The 17,606-nt window shown below is 46.2% G+C and overlaps 1 protein-coding gene and 1 non-coding gene across 3 annotated transcripts in view; both read left to right on the top strand.

Moving 5' to 3' along the window:
- Positions 1-9,791: 9,791 nt before the first annotated feature.
- Positions 9,792-9,897, top strand: LOC111556779. The gene has a single exon (XR_002736509.1). It is a non-coding gene; the product is annotated as a U6 spliceosomal RNA (small nuclear RNA).
- A 3,052-nt stretch (positions 9,898-12,949) lies between these two features.
- CLPB (caseinolytic mitochondrial matrix peptidase chaperone subunit B) overlaps positions 12,950-17,606 on the top strand; it is a 143,846-nt gene continuing 139,189 nt past the window's right edge. Inside the window, exons 1-2 of one of the 2 annotated variants that reach the window (XM_011286604.4) lie at positions 12,950-13,499; positions 16,692-16,743. In XM_011286604.4, the coding sequence (XP_011284906.1) occupies positions 13,100-13,499; positions 16,692-16,743 (452 nt within the window). In that variant the 5' untranslated portion in view covers positions 12,950-13,099. The remainder of the gene's footprint in view (positions 13,500-16,691; positions 16,744-17,606) is intronic. The other variant, XM_011286605.4, reaches the window with a different exon arrangement.

Below are 17,606 nucleotides of genomic sequence, written 5' to 3' on the forward strand. Positions count from 1 at the left end.
CAGAGAGCTAGTGCTTTCAGAGCAGGACCCAACCCAAGGGCTGAACGTTTCCGTCCGCAGGGCCAGAAGAGCAAACTCTGGACTAGAGCCGGCTCTTCTTCCTCTTTCCTTCTTCCCAGCCGCTCCACCACTCTCTGCCTTGGGCTCATCAGGATGGATCTCAATAGGCCCTTTACCCTGTGGGTACGGCCAACCACTCGTCCTCATTCCCAGGGCCTATTCCTGTTTGGCTTGGACATCACCTTTTCTGATCCCATCTGCCCTAACTCCTCATCTCCTAAAACCTCTCCACTGTGCCCTGAGAGCTCAAGGTCATTCATCAGCAGAATATTCTGCATTCTTACCCTCTTTATGAATGTTCTCTTCATCTTCTTGCTCTGCAACATAATTTTGGTCCAAAGATACTGCTTTCCTTGAAGTCCTCTCAAGAGGTAGTTGCTTGCTCTCCTACAGCCTCTGTATCTCTAGGCCTGGAGGTGATTTACATGTTCTCCTTGTTCCTCATTGCTAATCACAAATGCCTTCTCTTCCATAATACGAAGAGTCTATACTATCCACAACCCCTCTGTATGTGGGCATCTCTGACCTCCTCCCCATGTGTAGATGATTTTAGCCCTTGGATCACTCTCTCCAACAATCCAACATCATTCTTGGGAATTTCCGTATCCACATTGATGATTATTCCAGTGCCCTGGATTCTTAAATTCCTCAATATTCTCTTCTCCATGAAATTGTCATCCATTCTATCTAAGCCATTCCCTTCCATGATAGTATTCTAGACCTTGTCATTATAAGAACTTCAGTCTTACCATAATTTCAATTTTAGATATTTCGTTCTTTGACCACACCTCTTTCCTAACCCAGATTTTCTAGAACACAGAGCTGACCTGAGGCAAAACATATGTGCTGATGCTTTTTTGGGAAAGATGCAAGAGTGGGGGGAAAGGAATAATCAGGTAGAGAAGTCAAGAGAACACCTACCTACAAGGTGGTGCTTTACTGAGCTGGCACCATCTTTACAAGAATGCTAAATGGGATGGCTTACAGGACCCTTCCAGAGAAGCCATATGGAACCGCTGCATCTAAAAACATTCTGTCAGGGGAGGAAAAGGAAGCCATTTGTCTGTGGGTGCTTTGTCATGTTCTGTTTTTCATTGGCCAAAATCATCCCCACGGGACAGTAAGTCCTTAGGATCTGCAGGTTGTGTATTTGACCCCTCTGGGAAGTCAGTGGGGGAAGCCAGAGCACTCAAAGGTCCAGTCAGGTCAGACCTGGTGTGGGAGCTGCTATGGCTCCCATGGCAGTGGGTGTGATAGAAGTTGTGCTGACACTTGGTCCTGAAGCCTAAGGGGGTGCCTGAGGCAACCAGAGCTGGAAGATATGGTGGTCAGGGCTATCACCACTGGAATGAAAGAAACCATATCCCAGGGCAGTCTAGCCAGAAAATATGGCAAGTGGTTTAGGTCCTGGGGAGAGGAGTGGGCAAGTCAGGCTGAGCACATCTGGGGTGAAATAAACTGGATCTTGTACATCCATCTCTTGTGCCACTTAGATCTGTTCTTACCCGTTTAGATCTGGATCTTGTGTGAGGAAAAATGATGCTCTCACTTTTTCCCCAGGAGAGAAGCTTAAAGCCAGTTCTTCAAGCTGATGACCAGTTGCATTTCTTTAGAAGGGACTATCAGACCAAGTTATATGCCTTTATTACAGCTGATCCCAGGGCCATAATTGACATTCATCATCTTCCTGCTCTAACAACCATTGTAGGTTTCCCTCACTCTCAACCGGAACTTTGGCTGATCTGGGTTACTTGCCTGGTGGGGTGATCCAGAATTCAGCACCCTTGCCTTCCTCTTGTCAAACAATAGTTGCAATGATCTGTTCAGAGTTATTGCTGGGCAGAGAAGCAGCAAGACTTGCCCCAGTGAATTCCCTGAATTGCAGACAGACTCTTTCTTTATCCATTATGAAATGGCAACCCTTGCTATTAATGTGATTCAGGGTCGATGACCCCTGCCAGTGTAGTAACTTCTTTGTCTGCTGGTCCATTGGCATGAGGAGCTCAGAGTGACCAAACCACAGTCATAGCCTTTAGTTACCTGGTAGAAGCACGCACATGCGCGCGCGCGCGCACACACACACACACACACACACACACACACACACGAATAGGAACTTGTCAGGCCCTAAGATTACAGAACAGAAAACATAAGTTCTGTAAGTGGGTCATTGGGAATAATGGTGATCAGGGACAATCCTACTTCAATCACCTTGTAGTTGCCCAGACTTATGCATTCTAGCTAATGAAGAGACAAAACCACCTTCCTCCCTGGCATCATTATAGTGATGCATTCCTGAGGAAATTGCAAGGATTAGCACCACCAACAGAGCTTGAAAGATACAGACTAGTTATTCCTACCACAATCCCATTTATTTGTCCTTTTGGCAGATGCAAAATCTTGATGGATTCTGGAGAGTGACTATGGATTATTATACACATATTCAGCTAGTGAATTCAATTACAGCTGCAACCTGGATGTGATGTCTTTATTGGAGCAAATCGATATAGCTCCTGGCATCTGGAAAATGTTTTGTTTTCAATCCAAAAGCAATCTGCCGTGATGTGGCATGACAGCTGTATTATTTCACTATTTTTTTCTCGTGGCTATGTCAACCTCTGGCTTTCTGGAATAATATAGCCAGAGGAGGCCTTGATCATCTTGATAACCCACAGATCATCATGCTGGTCCATTACATTGATGACACTATGCTCATTGGACCTGCTGAGCAGGAAGTAGTATACATGTTAGATATTTTGGTAGGACATGGGCATTCCAGAAGATACGAGAAAAACTCTGTGAAAACTCAGGGACCTGACACGTGGATGAAGTTTCTAGGGGTCGAGTTGCCTGGGACATGTTGAAATATAGCTGTTAAAATGAGATACGGGTTGCTTCATCTCTAATTGACCACCATGACTAAAGAGGCATAAAGCTTGGTAATAAGCCTGTTTGGATTTTGGAGGCAACATATGTACTACTTTGGAGCATGTTGCTCCAACCCATTTACCAGATAATCTACAAGATTTCCAGTTTTGAGTGGGGCCCAGGGCCAGAAAAGGCTCTGCGGCAGGCCTAGGTTGGTCGTGAGACCTAGCAGACCCAATGGTAGGGGAAGTGTCTGTAACAAGAGAGAGCGAGCCTCTGCCAAAACCCCAAGAAGATAATCACAGTGCAGACCCTTAGAGGACTGAAGTAAAACTATACCCTCTCTGCTGGCTGTCTTCCATTTGAAAAGCAAATCTTAACTTGCCATTGGGTTCTGGTGGAGATCGAGTATCAGAAACTGAAACATTAAGTGATGAGGCCAGCAGACTCCTGCTTGAGGTGGGATGCTGTCAGCACAAGATGAGTTTGCCATCACAAAGAACTGTCAGCCGCAGTAACGGCTGAAATCAGGTAAGCTAAGGAGATGTGAAACAGGCTCTGTTGTGGTTACTCCTTGCACCACTGAGATCCCCTTGGATCCCACATTAAATCCATTCTGTGAAAGATGATAGCCAGCTGCAACCTCTATGAAAGATTTAGTGTACAAGGATTACTGAGATAAGCTATAGCCCACTAGTTGGAACTAGATGTAAAGAGCCAGAGGTCTAAGAGGGCAGAATGGAGAGAGCATTTGGAGCAGGGGAGTGGGAAGGTAGGTAAGAGGCGTCTTTGGGCTCTGGAGAACAAGCTGTGTAGTATTATTTCAAAATCTCGCTTCCCAAATGCAGCTTGTTCTCCAGGACTCAAAGATGACTTCCTCTTTCCCTGCTGCAAAACCCCTCTCCGCCTGCCCTCTTAGACCTCGGGCTCTTTACATTTAGTTCAAGAGAGAGAAACCACTTGCTCTATCTACCTCCTCTTAGTGCCTTCTGAGTCAAGGGGCTAATAGAATCCAGTACAACAACTGCAACATTCAGATACCAAGACTACACAGACTCTCACTAGGGAGAGAGTTGGGCGGGAAGGTATTCTCACAAAGAGCAGTTTCAGTGGAAGGGAGGGGAGGACACAGATGACATCGGTGTGGTGAGAGAATAGGACTGGACAAATAGGATGTGGAATCCTTTTTTTTTGGGGGGGGGGTTATTTGTTTTGAGAGAGCGCACACAAGCAGGGAAGGGGCAGAGAGAGAATCCGAAGCAGGCTCTGTGCTGTCAGTGCAGAGCCCGACACAGGGCTGGAACTCAGGAAACTGTGAGATCATGACCTGAGCCAAAGTCAAGAGTTGGACACTCAACTGACTGAACCACCAGGTGCCCCAGATGTAGATTCCTTTTGAAAAGCTCGACTGAGAAGGACCCCTGGCAGAGATCACCCCCAGCTAGAGCAGTGACTCTTGTCTAGACACTCTCGCTGCCCTCTGGATATACCGCCCTGCTCCATAAGTATCTGATTCCTCTTCTAGACTAAACCTGAGGATAGGATTCACTTCTACTCTGTCCCTTATCCTCTCCTGCCCTCCAGCAGTCAGCACAGCAGCTAACACATAGCACACTGAATGATCAATCCGTGAGTGAATAACGTTACGCGTGTTGGTAGTCATGGAGACATACGCTCAGGTCCCCCTTCAAGGAAGGGGAATGCAGAGAATGTAGTCCGCAGACAGATGTAGCCGTCAGCTCTTTCAGGATCTGCCTAAGCAGCCCTTAGCAGTGATTGAGTGAGCCATTCCAGCTGGACACAGGACACAGGCAATATTTCAGAGTAATTCCAGATTGACCAAGACTTGGGCAGGTCTGTTTAGTACTTTAGTTTCTTCTTCTGCCTGACCCTCTTCCCTCCTCCCACCCCACCCCATCTTTACAGGTGTGGGTCCTGTGGAAAAACAAAATTCAGTAGACTAAATTTTTAAGATCTTATTGGCTTCATTCAACGACTCATGAATCAGGCAGCATCCAATCTAGCATATAGAAAGGAGCTCTGATGGCACAAAAACAGACACTCAGATCAATGGAACAGAATAGAAAACCCAGAAATGGACCCACATATGTATGGCCAACTATTCTTTGACAAAGCAGGGAAGAGTATCCAATGGAATAAAGACAGTCTTTTTAGCAAATGGTGTTGGGAAAACTGGACAGTGGCATGCAGAAAAATGAACCTGGGGGCACCTGGGTGGCTCAGTCGGTTAAGCGTCTGACTTTGGCTCAGGTCATGATCTCACTGTTCCTGGGTTTGAGCCCCGCGTTGGGCTCTGTGCTGACAGCTCAGAACCTGGAGCCCGCTTGGGATCCTGTGTCTCCCTCTCTACCTGCCCCTCCCCTGCTCATGCTCTGTCTCTCTCTCAAAAATAAATAAACATTAAAAAATTTTTCTTAAAAAATGAACCTGGACCACTTTCTTACACCATAGACAAAAATAAACTCAAAATGGATGAAAGACCTAAACGTAAGACAGGAAGCCATCAAAATCCTTGAGGAGAAAGCGGGAAAAAACCTCTTTGACCTCGTCCACAGCAACTTCTTACTCAGCATGTCTCTGGAAGCAAGGGAAACTAAAGCAAAAATGATCTATTGGGATCTCATCAAAATAAAAAGCTTCTGCACAGCAAAGGAAACAATCAGCAAAACTAAAAGGCAACCAACAGAATGGGAGAAGATATTTGCAAGTGACATATCAGATAAAGGGTTAATATCCAAAATCTATAGAGAACTTACCAAACTCAACACCCAAAAAACAAATAATCCAGTGAAGAAACGGGCAAACGACAAGAATAGACACTTCTCCAAAGAAGACATCCAGATGGCCACTGACACATGAAAAAATGCTCAACATCACTCATCATCAGGGAAATACAAATCAAAACCACAATGAGATACCACCTCACACCTGTCAGAATGGCTAACATTAACAATTCAGGCAACAACAGATGTTGGAAAGAAGGCAAAAAGAGGATCTCTTTTGCACTGCTGGTGGGTATGCAAGCTGGTGCAGCCACTCTGGAAAACAGTATGGAGGTTCCTCAAAAAATTGAAAATAGAACTACCCTACAACCCAGCAATTGCACTACTAGGTATTTATCCAAGGGATACAGGTAGGCTGTTTTGAAGGGGCACATGCACCCCAATGTTTATAGAAGCACTATCAACAATAGCCGAAGTATGGAAAGAGCCCAAATGTCCATCAATGGATGACTGGATAAAGAAGGTATGGTATGTATATATACAATGGAGTATTACTCAGCAGTCAAAAAGAATGAAATCTTGCCATTTGCAACTATGTGGATGGAACTAGAAGGTACTATGCTAAGTGAAATTAGTCAGTTGGAGAAAGACAAATATCATATGACTTCACTCATATGAGGACTTTAAGATACAAAACAGATGAACATAAGGGAAGCAAAAATATAAGAACAGGGAGGGGCACAAATAAGAGACTCTTAAATTTAGAGAACAAACAGAGGGTTGCTGGAGGGGTTGTGGGAGGTGGGATGGGCTAAATGGGCAAGGGGCATTAAGGAATCTACTGAAATCACTGTTGCACTATATGCTAACTTGGATGTAACTTACAAAATAAATTATTAATAAAAAAAAAAAGAAAAGAGCTCTGAGAAACTGCACAAAATGGGAGACTTTCATAGGCAGAAGGGAGCAGGAACAAGGAAGTTTTACTAGGCAAAAAACCAGATTGGTTACTGAGAGGTTACATTCAATGGCGGATGGCAGGGGTTTGTCTGGCAGATTACTTCAGGCGATTCCTGATTGGCTGGTTTAAGATTCCATTTCTGGGGGAGCCAAAACGGTAATTAAATGAAGTCTCAGTTTGGTGACATGGGCTTAGCACAAGCAACTTTGTTTTGGACCTGTTGTCTTATTTTCAACGTTTATTTATTTTTGGGACAGCGAGAGACAGAGCATGAACGGGGGAGGGGCAGAGAGAGAGGGAGACACAGAATCGGAAACAGGCTCCAGGCTCTGAGCCATCAGCCCAGAGCCCGACGCGGGGCTCGAACTCACAGACCGCGAGATCGTGACCTGGCTGAAGTCGGACGCTTAACCGACTGCGCCACCCAGGCACCCCTGTTGTCTTATTTTCAACATTCCCTAATAACCATCTGGTTACCCACACTCCAGCTTCTGCTTCCACAGAAGCCATTTGTGACAGGAGATAAAGGAGCTTGCTCCACAATCCAAGCAAGACAAAGATGAGATTGGGGGAAGGGGCAGGAGTTCAGGTGCCCAGGGAGAAGGGCCAGCCAAGCAGATCTGTGGCCAGAGTTCACCCTCCTTACATCGAAAATATGCACTCTAGAATTTCATCTGTTCTTTCCCCTTTTAAGATTTTGTTCTGTCAGCTTTCTACTTAAGTTATGTATTAAAGAATGTCAGATGAATGAGAAGGGGTTTGTATTGTGCCTGTCAGAGAGACCAGAGCCCCTTTGAGCTTGGAGAAGCAAAGTGATCATTCCACCAGCTCTCAGGGTAGAGCTGGCCATATAGCTGAGCATCTGGGAACTCCTTCGGGTTGGGAGTTTTTCTTCCTCACTTCAATTTGGTTCCGTTCTGCGGGAGTACATCCTCATACCCTAGCTCGGAATGTATCATATTGACTCGGCACAGTGTTGATGATCCTTTTGGTTCTTTTCTTCCTCCAAACCTAAGGCACATTTCAGAAGTGTCTATTACATCTATGTCACTTACTCCCTGCGAGCCAGGGTTTTGTAGTGATCAAGAGTCTGGGCTTTGGATTCAGACCATTTGAGACCCAGTTTTGCCATTTACAGGCTGGGGTGACACTGGTGAGATTATTTACCCCTTCCACACTTTGGTGGTTTTCTGATCTGTAAAATGGAGATAATATTGTTCCTCACAGGATTGTTGTTGGAGTTAAGCAAGATAATATATCATAAGCACCAAAAGTAGAGTCTTGCTCACAGTAATGTTCAGTAAACACACACACGTTCATTTACACATGGATAGATGTAGGGCCACTACCCAGAGACACAGCTTCAATGCCGAGGTTCACCCCACTCTGTCCCAGACAAGACCCTGGCCTTACTAAGCTGGGGGGATGGAGAGAGGCTCTGATGCAGTCACTCTCCTTTATTATCAACATGACCAGAATCAACAAAAACCAGAGTGGAGAGTTCCTCTGAGACTGAATTATCACTTTGTGATCTAAAAAGCCTTCCCTTGCTCCTCCCTAGTACCAAGGCTACAGAAACAAGCATTATGAAAAGGGAAGGAAGGGAAGGAGGGAAGGAAGGAAAAAAGGAAGGGAGGGAGGGAGAGAGGAGCCCCACCTTTGAGTCCGGGTCTGGAGGAGCAGAGCATTAGGCATGGGGCCCTGGAAAGGCTCACAGAGCAAAACATTAGTGGTCAGAAAGAGAAGCAGTGGAGTTATTTAGATCTGGGTTTAAATTCTTGGTGCAGGGGCACCTGGGTGGCTCAGTCCGTTAAGTGTCTGACTCTTGGTTTCAGCTCAGGTCGTGATCTCCCAGTTTTGTGAGATTGAGCCCCACGTTGAGCTCTTTGCTGACACCATGGAGCCTGCTTGGGATTCTCTCTCTCCCTCTGTTTCTGTCCCTCTACCCCTCACTGTGTCTCTATCTCTCTGAAAAATAAATAAACTTTAAAAAAGTTATAAAAACACAAAATTTCTTGGTGCAGCGTGTACTTGCTGAGAGAACCTGGTTAAGTTGCTTTAACCTCTCTGGTTATGAAATGAAGCCTCATTTCTCACCTCTTAGTCTCTCCTATTCCGTGCTTTAGCCACACTGCACACACAGTTCCTCAACTGTGCATTGAAAAAAAATGTATTGTTTCTGTGAATTTTCAGAGTGTTCCCTTTGCAGTGACCCATTCTCCAAGCGCCCCCCAAGCAAGCTACTTTATTCCCTTTTTGGGGGGTCGTTTGTAGCTCTTCCTGCAGAACTCAGCTCAGGTGTCTCTTCCCCGGACACTCAGCCTGCTGTGGGCTCCCAGGGAAACCTGAATTATCTCTGCTGTAGCGCTTAACAGCTATGCAATGACGTCTGGAGACACCTCCCCCGACTCCCCGCCAGATCTCCGAGAGTTTTTTGGGACTGTAGTTTCATAGCCTGGCGCTTCACAGATGTTCTGTAAATGAGGTTGAATATCACTGAAACTTTGTCAGCTTTAAACGATTGGACAAATGCACACGGTAGGCATCAACAAATATTTGTTGGGAGGAATGGAGTGGAGTGAAATGGAATGATTTTAATATTTTTAGCAGCACTATCTTAAAAGTCCACAAGATGGCAGTGTTTCCACATGAGAAATAATGGCGGCAGTCTGAATGAAATTAAATGTACTCCTAGCTGGTGCTGGAAGTTAAAGTGAATATTGATATAGAAATAAGAGAAATTAAAACACAAAACAACCAAACAAAACAAAACAAAAAGAAATAAGAGAAATTGGTTGGCTATTTGATTGGTTGATTTAACTGAATACGCGATATATGGACATGGTACAAAATGCCGAAAATGTAAACTCTCCTCACTGCTTCTCTTCCAGCTCCATTTTGTCCACTCCAAAGGCAACTATTTTTATTATCCTTCAAGAGATATTCTAAGTATTTAAACATAGGAAGGTCAAAATGCTTTTTTTTTTTTTTAAGTTTAATTTGTTTTGAGAGAGAGGGAGAGAGCAAGCGGGGGAGGGACAGAGAGGGAGACAGAATCCCAAGGAGGCTCCTTTGTTTAACAGCTATTTGCTGAGTGCCTTACTAAAGGATGAAGAAATGAGAAACTCCATCTCTGCTCCCAAGAAGTTTAGAGTAAAGTGCTTGCTTTGGCAGCACTTATACTAAAACTGGAATGATACAGAGAGGATTAGCATGGCCTCTGTGCAAGGGTGACATGCAGATTTATGAGCGTTCCGTATTTTTAAGAATGAAATTTTTCCATTTGCAATGACATGGATGGAACTAGACAGTGTTATGCTAAGTGAAATAAGTCAGAGAAAGACAAATACCACATGAGAGTATACCATATGAAGAATGCAAGGAACCAGACAAAGGGAGGAGGAGGAAGAGAGGGAGGCAAATCAAGAAACAGAGTCTTAACTATAGAAAACAGACTGATGATTCCCAGAGGGGAGGTGGGCGGGGGAATGGGTAAAATAGGTGATGGGGATTCAGGGGGGCACTTGCTGAGATGAGCACCAGGTGTTGTACAGAAGTGTTGTATTACTATGTTGTACACCTGCAACTAATATTACACTGTATGTTGACTAACTGGAATTTAAATTAAAAACTTCAAAAAGAAATAAGTTTAGAGTAGGGAATCCAATGCACCCCTAGAGCGGGGAAAACAATGCCAGCTGCCGTTTCTTCAAGACCTAAAGTGAGCCAGGGACAGTGGTGATCTACATATTATCTCATTTAATACGAGGAATTCTCCTTTTTAATGTTTTTTTGTTTTTATTTTTTGAGAGCGAGTGGGAGAGGTGCAGACAGGGAGGGGACAGAGGATCTGAAGGGGGCTCTGAAGTGGGCTCCGCACTGACAGCAGAGAGCCCAACGCGGGGTGCAGGGGCTAAAACTCACAAACCGTGAGATCATGGCTGAGCTGGTGTATGCTCAACCGACTGAGCCACCCAGGTGCCCCAATACAAGCAATCCTCTTGAAGGTAGGTAGAGTACGACCGACCGTTGATAATGAGAAAGGGAAGGGAGTTTGTCCAAGGTCACACATGTAGTAAATGCAAGAGTCAAAATTGAAATCCAGGTCTGCTGCACTCTAAAGCTTATATTCATTTTGCCACGATAAGGTGGGAGTAATCCTTCTACCGAACAAATATTTATTGAGTAGCTCTTTTTGTTCCAGATATCGTTCTGGGTGCTAGTAATGTAGAAGAGAAAAAACAAAGTCCCTGTTTCCTGGGGCTCACGTTCTACCACCGAAAGACAGTAAACAAAACGAATTTTCAGTATGGCAGGTGGTAAGTACTGTGAAGAAAAAGTAGGCAAGATGGTGGGAGTGGGGGGAGAGGATTGCTAATTTAAATCGTCAGAGAAGGCTCTGATAATGTGAAGTTTGAGCAGAGACTTAAAGGAAATGCAGGAATAAGAGATGGGACTGCCATAAAAAAAGAGCTTCCTCCTTTGCCTGCCTGTGTGTAGTTTAGAAGAGAGGGGAAGAAATGAGGGTGCAGGTATTCTCTTCCGAGCTAGAAGACCTGAGCTTTATTTATCGATTTATTAGCAATTTTTTGAACCTCTGAGCCCAAATTCCCTTTTCTGTAGACAGGAATAACATTCCTTGCCCAACTTCCCGCACGCAGCCGCCATGAGATGCAAACTCTTTGAAAATACCTCGAGTGAGAAAGCGAGACTAGGAGTTAGCTCTTCAACTGAAAGGAAGTCTGTCTAGGAAAATAAAGAGAATTGCTATTACAGGTAGACTGGTTACCCTAGACATTTTTTGAAAAGCTGTCCCAGGCTGTAAAGAGAAATAAGCTAAAAGAAATAAGCATACATTTCATAATAGGCTTCTGCTGAAGATCCCTGTTTAACTTGCAGTAGTCAGAAACTGCGTCGCGTATTTTAACTGAACGTGGCAGAAAGCTCTGCCACTCGAACCTTTATTTTTTTAATTATTTATTATTTTTTTAGAGTCTCTTATGCTTTGGCTCTCTCTCCCACTCTAACCTCTTTTTTTTTTTCTTTTTTTTTCCTTCCCCGCCCCCATGGGTTTCTGTTAAGTTTCTCAGGATCCACATAAGAGTGAAACCATATGGTATCTGTCTTTCTCTGTATGGCTTATTTCACTTAGCATCACACTCTCCAGTTCCATCCACGTTGCTACAAAAGGCCATTTTTCATTCTTTCTCATTGCCACGTAGTACTCCATTGTGTATATAAACCACAATTTCTTTATCCATTCGTCAGCTGATGGACATTTAGGCTCTTTCCACAATTTGGCTATTGTTGAGAGTGCTGCTATAAACATTGGGGTACAAGTGCCCCTGTGCATCAGCACTCCTGTATCCCTTGGGTAAATTCCTAGCAGTGCTACTGCTGGGTCATAGGGTAGGTCTATTTTTAATTTTTTGAGGAACCTCCACACTGTTTTCCAGAGTGGCTGCACCAGTGTGCATTCCCATCAAGAGTGCAAGAGGGTTCCCGTTTCTCCACATCCTCTCCAGCATCTATAGTCTCCTGATTTGTTCATTTTGGCCACTCTGACTGGTGTGAGGTGGTATCTGAGTGTGGTTTTGATTTGTATTTCCCTGATGAGGAGTGATGTTGAGCATCTTTTCATGTGCCTGTTGGCCATCCAGATGTCTTCTTTAGAGAAGTGTCTATTCATGTTTTCTGCCCATTTCTTCACTGGGTTATTTGTTTTTTGGGTGTGGAGTTTGGTGAGCTCTTTATAGATTTTGGATACTAGCCCTTTGTCTGATATGTCATTTGCAAAGATCTTTTCCTATTCCGTTGGTTGCCTTTTAGTTTTGTTGGTTGTTTTCTTTGCTGTGCAGAAGCTTTTTATCTTCATGAGGTCCCTATAGTTCATTTTTGCTTTTAATTCCCTTGCCTTTGGGGATGTGTCAAGTAAGAAATTGCTGCGGCTGAGGTCAGAGAGGTCTTTTCCTGCTTTCTCCTCTAGTGTTTTGATGGTTTTCCGTCTCACATTCAAGTCCTTTATCCATTTTGAGTTAATTTTTATGAATGGTGTAAGAAAGTGGTCTAGTTTCATTCTTCTGCATGTTGCTGTCCAGTTCTCCCAGCACCATTTGCTAAAGAGACTGTCTTTTTTCCATTGGATATTCAAACCTTAACTTTAATCGACACATCCCACCTAGGTATTTCCCTTCTTACCACGCCCCCTCACTCGAACTCCATTTCCCAACATGCCCTAGGCTCCTCTAAGTCGGCAGTCATTGTGACGCGAGTAACACAGCTTTCTGGGAAGTGTAGTTTATTTGTTCTCCAGCTGCAGAAAAATCTAAGGCTGTGGACTACCACTCCCGTGAAGTAGCGCGGAATTCCACCGCGTTCGCGGCGTCTTCGAACGCGCCGCGGCAGCCATGTTGGACGCGGCCAGCACAGGGGCCGGCACCAGGGGGTTATCGAAGCAGCTGTCACGATGCTGGGGTCCCTGGTGTTGAGAACAGCGCCGGCGCCCCGGCTCCTCCTCCAGCTGCTTAGGTCCCCATCGCTGCGGAGAAATGGAAGTGCCTCCGGCCAGACTGTAACCACCGCGGGCCGCGGGGAGCCGCAATGGCTGAGGGCGGCCGTCGGGGGGCGCCCTGCAACATCGCCGACTTTCCTCACCCGAGGAGGGGCAGCCACCTGGGGGCGTCAGGGAGAACGCACCGAGACCCAGTGCTTCCTAGCCACAACATGGGGACGCCTTCCTAGCCCAGAAGAAACACTCCCGGGACAGGACAGCTGGAACGGGGTCCCCAACAAGGCTGGACTGAGCATGTGGGCCCTGGCCACGGCGCTAGTGGTTCACTGTTACAGCAAGAGCCCGTCCAACAAGGGTGATTATCGGGGCAGTCTGGGTTCGGGGAAGGTAGAGGCGGGAGGAGTGTCCTGACTCGAGGGTGGGAGTTGCTTGTAGATTTACACCACCAGAGCTTCAGTCTTGGAGGAACCCAGACATCATCTGGTTACTGGGGCAGGGTGGTGAACTGGAGAGTTCAGTTGCCTGTGAGTTGTGTAACTTCCCATCGTAGGTCAACTCCCTCCTTTGGGCATTACTTTGTCCATCTGTGCAATGGACAAAACATGTAAAATTAGAGAATGGACCCTTTATGCTCTAATATTCTGCCTGGTCCAATTCCTAAGAGGCCTCCAGGAAACCACGGTGTGTTCTAACGGCGACCACTGGGTAATTTAGAGAAGTTTTCCTTGTAAGGTGGCCTAAGAAAGGAAGTAGAGACTTGGTTTCAATGCCAGCTTTGCCACTGCTCACCCCTTGCTTCTCTCTGGCTTCACCGCCCCCCCCCCCCCCCCCCCGCCCCTTACACAGTAAAGAATGATTTCTCAGTAATCTTACAGTGCTGTTATTTTGACTCTTGGAGTTCAGCAGCGTGGGTCTGCCCATCAGGCTCCCACGGGTTTTGCTGTGCCTGGTCTCAGGTGTGAGGTGATCTTGCCAGGTGGGACAGTTGGCAGGAGGATTAGGCATGCTATAATTCTATAACTTTGAGCATTTTTTTTTTTTTTTGAATACCTTCTGTGAGCCCAATTTTGGGAGGTTTTGAACTCCTAACAAAAAGTCAGTTAAGGAGACAGTGCAGGCAGTTAGGCCTATGGGTGTGGTGAGTGGTCTGACAGTGTGTTGTTGGGGGATTGGAGGGCCCAGTAGGGTCAGGAAAGCATTCCTGGAAGATTGGAGACCCCTAGAAGATGGGGAATTTGAACTTGAGTTCTGTAGGATGAGGCAAGAGATGAAAAAGAGAGCGGTAGTGTGAGCTCCAATTGAGCAAGGATTGCAGCTTATCTTTTTTTCAGGTTGATACCAGCCCCTTTCCCTAATACTTTCACATCGTTTGTCCACCATAGATAGCATCTGGAACTTAGTAGGTACGCAGTAAATGTGTCTTGAGTTGGATTCTGTTTCATGCGAAGGCTTCACAGACAAGGGATTCACAGGTCAGCATGATGTGTATAGAGGTTAGCAGGGTAGCCAGCCTGGTTGGAGGACAGGGCGTTTTTGGAATGAGGTGAGAGCAGATGGAGTGGGGCCTGGGTGTCAGACAAGAGGGTTTGGAGGTTTTGGAATTTCTCCTGTAGGCAGTGGAGAGCCATGGAAAGTTCATGAGCAGGCAGTGTCCTGAGGCCAGTATGTTTAGATGGATTGGGGGAGGTGTCCAAGGTCTTGCCTTAGACTTTCCTGGGGGCTCCAGACTGGACTTTGCCTATTTACTAAAGTAGGTAATGACCAAAACCATGATCACTTCCAACCCTTCAGACTTTGCTAGCCTACCCTATACCCTGATTTGGAGTTATAAGCTCAGGAACTGTTCCCTGTAGGAGCCAGGAGGCCCTGGTTCTCAGCTCATTCCTCATTCCTCCTGTGACCATGCAGAAGCCACTTCTTTCTGCAGAGTGAGATCCCTCAGTGATCTCTGAGGGAATTTTGTTCTCCTTCCGGCTGAGGGCTGCCTGAGCATCCCTGGATGTGTGCTTAGAGAACCACTGGGGAAGATAACCAGGAAAGATCTGACCCTAGAGTCTAGGCCGGCAGGTGGGATGGAGACACTAATGTTTGAACCACACATCCGGTTTGCATATGCATGATAAGGTGGCCATCTTATCCCTGCTGTACAGGTAAGGAAATTGAGGCTCAGGAGGTTAGGTGAGTTGGCCAGGTCATATGGCAAGTAAGCGGCAGAATTGGGATGGGAGCCTAGGTTTGTCGGGCTCCAGATCCTGCTCTTCCCACCCTACTGCAGTGCCTCCTCAATGTTTCACTGGGTGAGTCTCTTGGCTAGACTGAGAACTCCTTGAGGCAGGGCTGGCTATGAGTCTTTCCATTGTTCAACAATGGAGCCTAAAACCATGCTGGGCAGATAGGGCTCCAAGGGCATTTGGTATAGACTATTTGAAAAAATGGTGCCTCTACTGTTGTTTTTTTTCTGAGTCAGGCAGTTTTCCTTTTGGCCACAAGGTGGTGCCAGTAGCCTGCCAACTGCCCAGGCCACACCAGGCTTACATTAGGTTTAGGGTTGCTTTTCTTTTCTTTAAAAAAATTTTTTTAAATGTTTATTTATTTTTGAGAGAGACAGAGTGTGAGTGGGGGAGGAGCAGAGAGAAAGGGAGACAGGTTCCGGAACAGGCTCCAGGCTCTGAGCAAGCCGTCAGCCCAGAGCCCAATGTGGGGCTCTAACTCACAAACCAAGAGATCACGACCTGAGCTGAAGTCAGATGCTTAAACCAGCTGAGCCACCCAGGTGCCCCTAGGGTTGCTTTTCTGCTAGGTGGTTCCTAAGGGATTGGAACCCTCTGCTTTGGATCTCCTTTTGCTGATCTTGGCACCGAGGAGTTTGTAGACTTTTTGACGCTCATTTCATCTCCTCAGCATCCCTGTGAGGCTGTCGGGACACGGATTATTGCCTCTGCTTTATAGTCCTGAAAGTGGGGGTTGAGAAGGAAAGGGGCTGCTACAGCACAGGGAGTAGGGGGCAGACTGTTGGAGCCAGGCCTTCTGATTCCTGGTCAAGGCTCTTAACTTTCAGAGGAGCCCACACGCTTGCCTGTTCCCATTCTGTTTCTGGTGTTGGGTTGGTGACTTGTGACATGAGATTCAAAACTAGGCTGAGAAATTGGAGTTGGGGGTGAAAGTGGCACAAGGTAGGGGGGGTTGATTAATAGCAGTGGCAGCCATGTGAAACATTAGAGCTTTCTAGCTAATGAAGAGTGAAGGGATTCACACATCATGCATTTGCCATAGGCAGCACATAGTTGCTAGCACCTTACCTGAACCACCTGTATGATGAGAAGAGTTACGAGTTTGGGTTCCATAATGGATGTGGAAGATAAGTTAACAGTGGATACCATCTGGACAGGGGATGATTAGCTTTCCCTTTATATACTTTGGCGTAATTTCCCTTGTTAAAGCCCATGTTTCTGAAGTTCTTACATTTCTATTGTTTTACTGGGTCCTCCATGCAGCTTTGAGGGTAGGTCCTGGATAGGGATCTGACCAGTGCCCCCTTTCTTTTCAGATGCAGCCCTGATGGAAGCTGCTCGCACCAACAATGTCCAAGAAGTCAGCAGGTAAGTGTTGAACCCCAGACTTGCTCTCCCCCACAAGAGGGCCTGAGCTGGGTGAACCCCTTCCTCCAGTGATGATTGCTTTGGAGGAAATGCTCACACTAAGTTGGGAAGTGAACCCTGTGACTTCCCTATGGTCACAGTCACCTGGGCTCCCTTGGCCCAGGTCAACCTTTAAATGTTTTAAGGTAGGGAGTCAGCCCTGTGTCTCCTTTTTTTTTTTTTTTTTAACCCCAAACAGCTCTGGATCCTTCCACTGTTCTTTGCAGGGCATGGTTTAGAGTCCTCCCCACATCCTTTGGGTCCTTTACTGAATCTTCTAATTTGTTCTTATATCTTTGTGGAAGTGGCCAGGTGTTATTGTTTGTTGCCTAGATGGGGGGCACCCATGAAAAAGTTTGGAGATTTGGGAGGGAGCTGGAAGAGGCCTTTCTGCCAGGTCTTTTGGTGTTAGAAAAGTCTGCCTGCAGGGCTGGGGTGTACACACTGGGCTCCTGCTCAGGGGCTGAGTGCATTCTTCCAGTCTGCCTGGCTCAGCTGTGCCTTTTAGGACCACTGGCAGGTTGGATTTCAGGTTTGTTCTTGGGCAGGGATGGGACACAGCCTGGGGCTCAGCCTGGTGCTGGGACTGGGCTGTCTGTGTCCAGGATAGGTGCGCAGACAGGGACCAGCATAAGGCATCAGTATGGAGCTGTTGGTTAGGGGCAGAGGTTTTATTCTTGGTGAAACTAGTGGCCTACCCTGGGCCTCATCTTGGCCTTTTTGGCTCTTTGTATAAAGTGAGGTGGCCACAGTATACCCCACCTTCCCTGCTACCATGTGTCCATTTTGGACAGGAAACCTAGTGTTCGCAGTGGCTATCCCCA

This window comes from Felis catus, chromosome D1 (assembly GCF_018350175.1).
Source record: "Felis catus isolate Fca126 chromosome D1, F.catus_Fca126_mat1.0, whole genome shotgun sequence".
Classification (NCBI taxonomy): Eukaryota; Metazoa; Chordata; class Mammalia; order Carnivora; family Felidae; genus Felis; species Felis catus.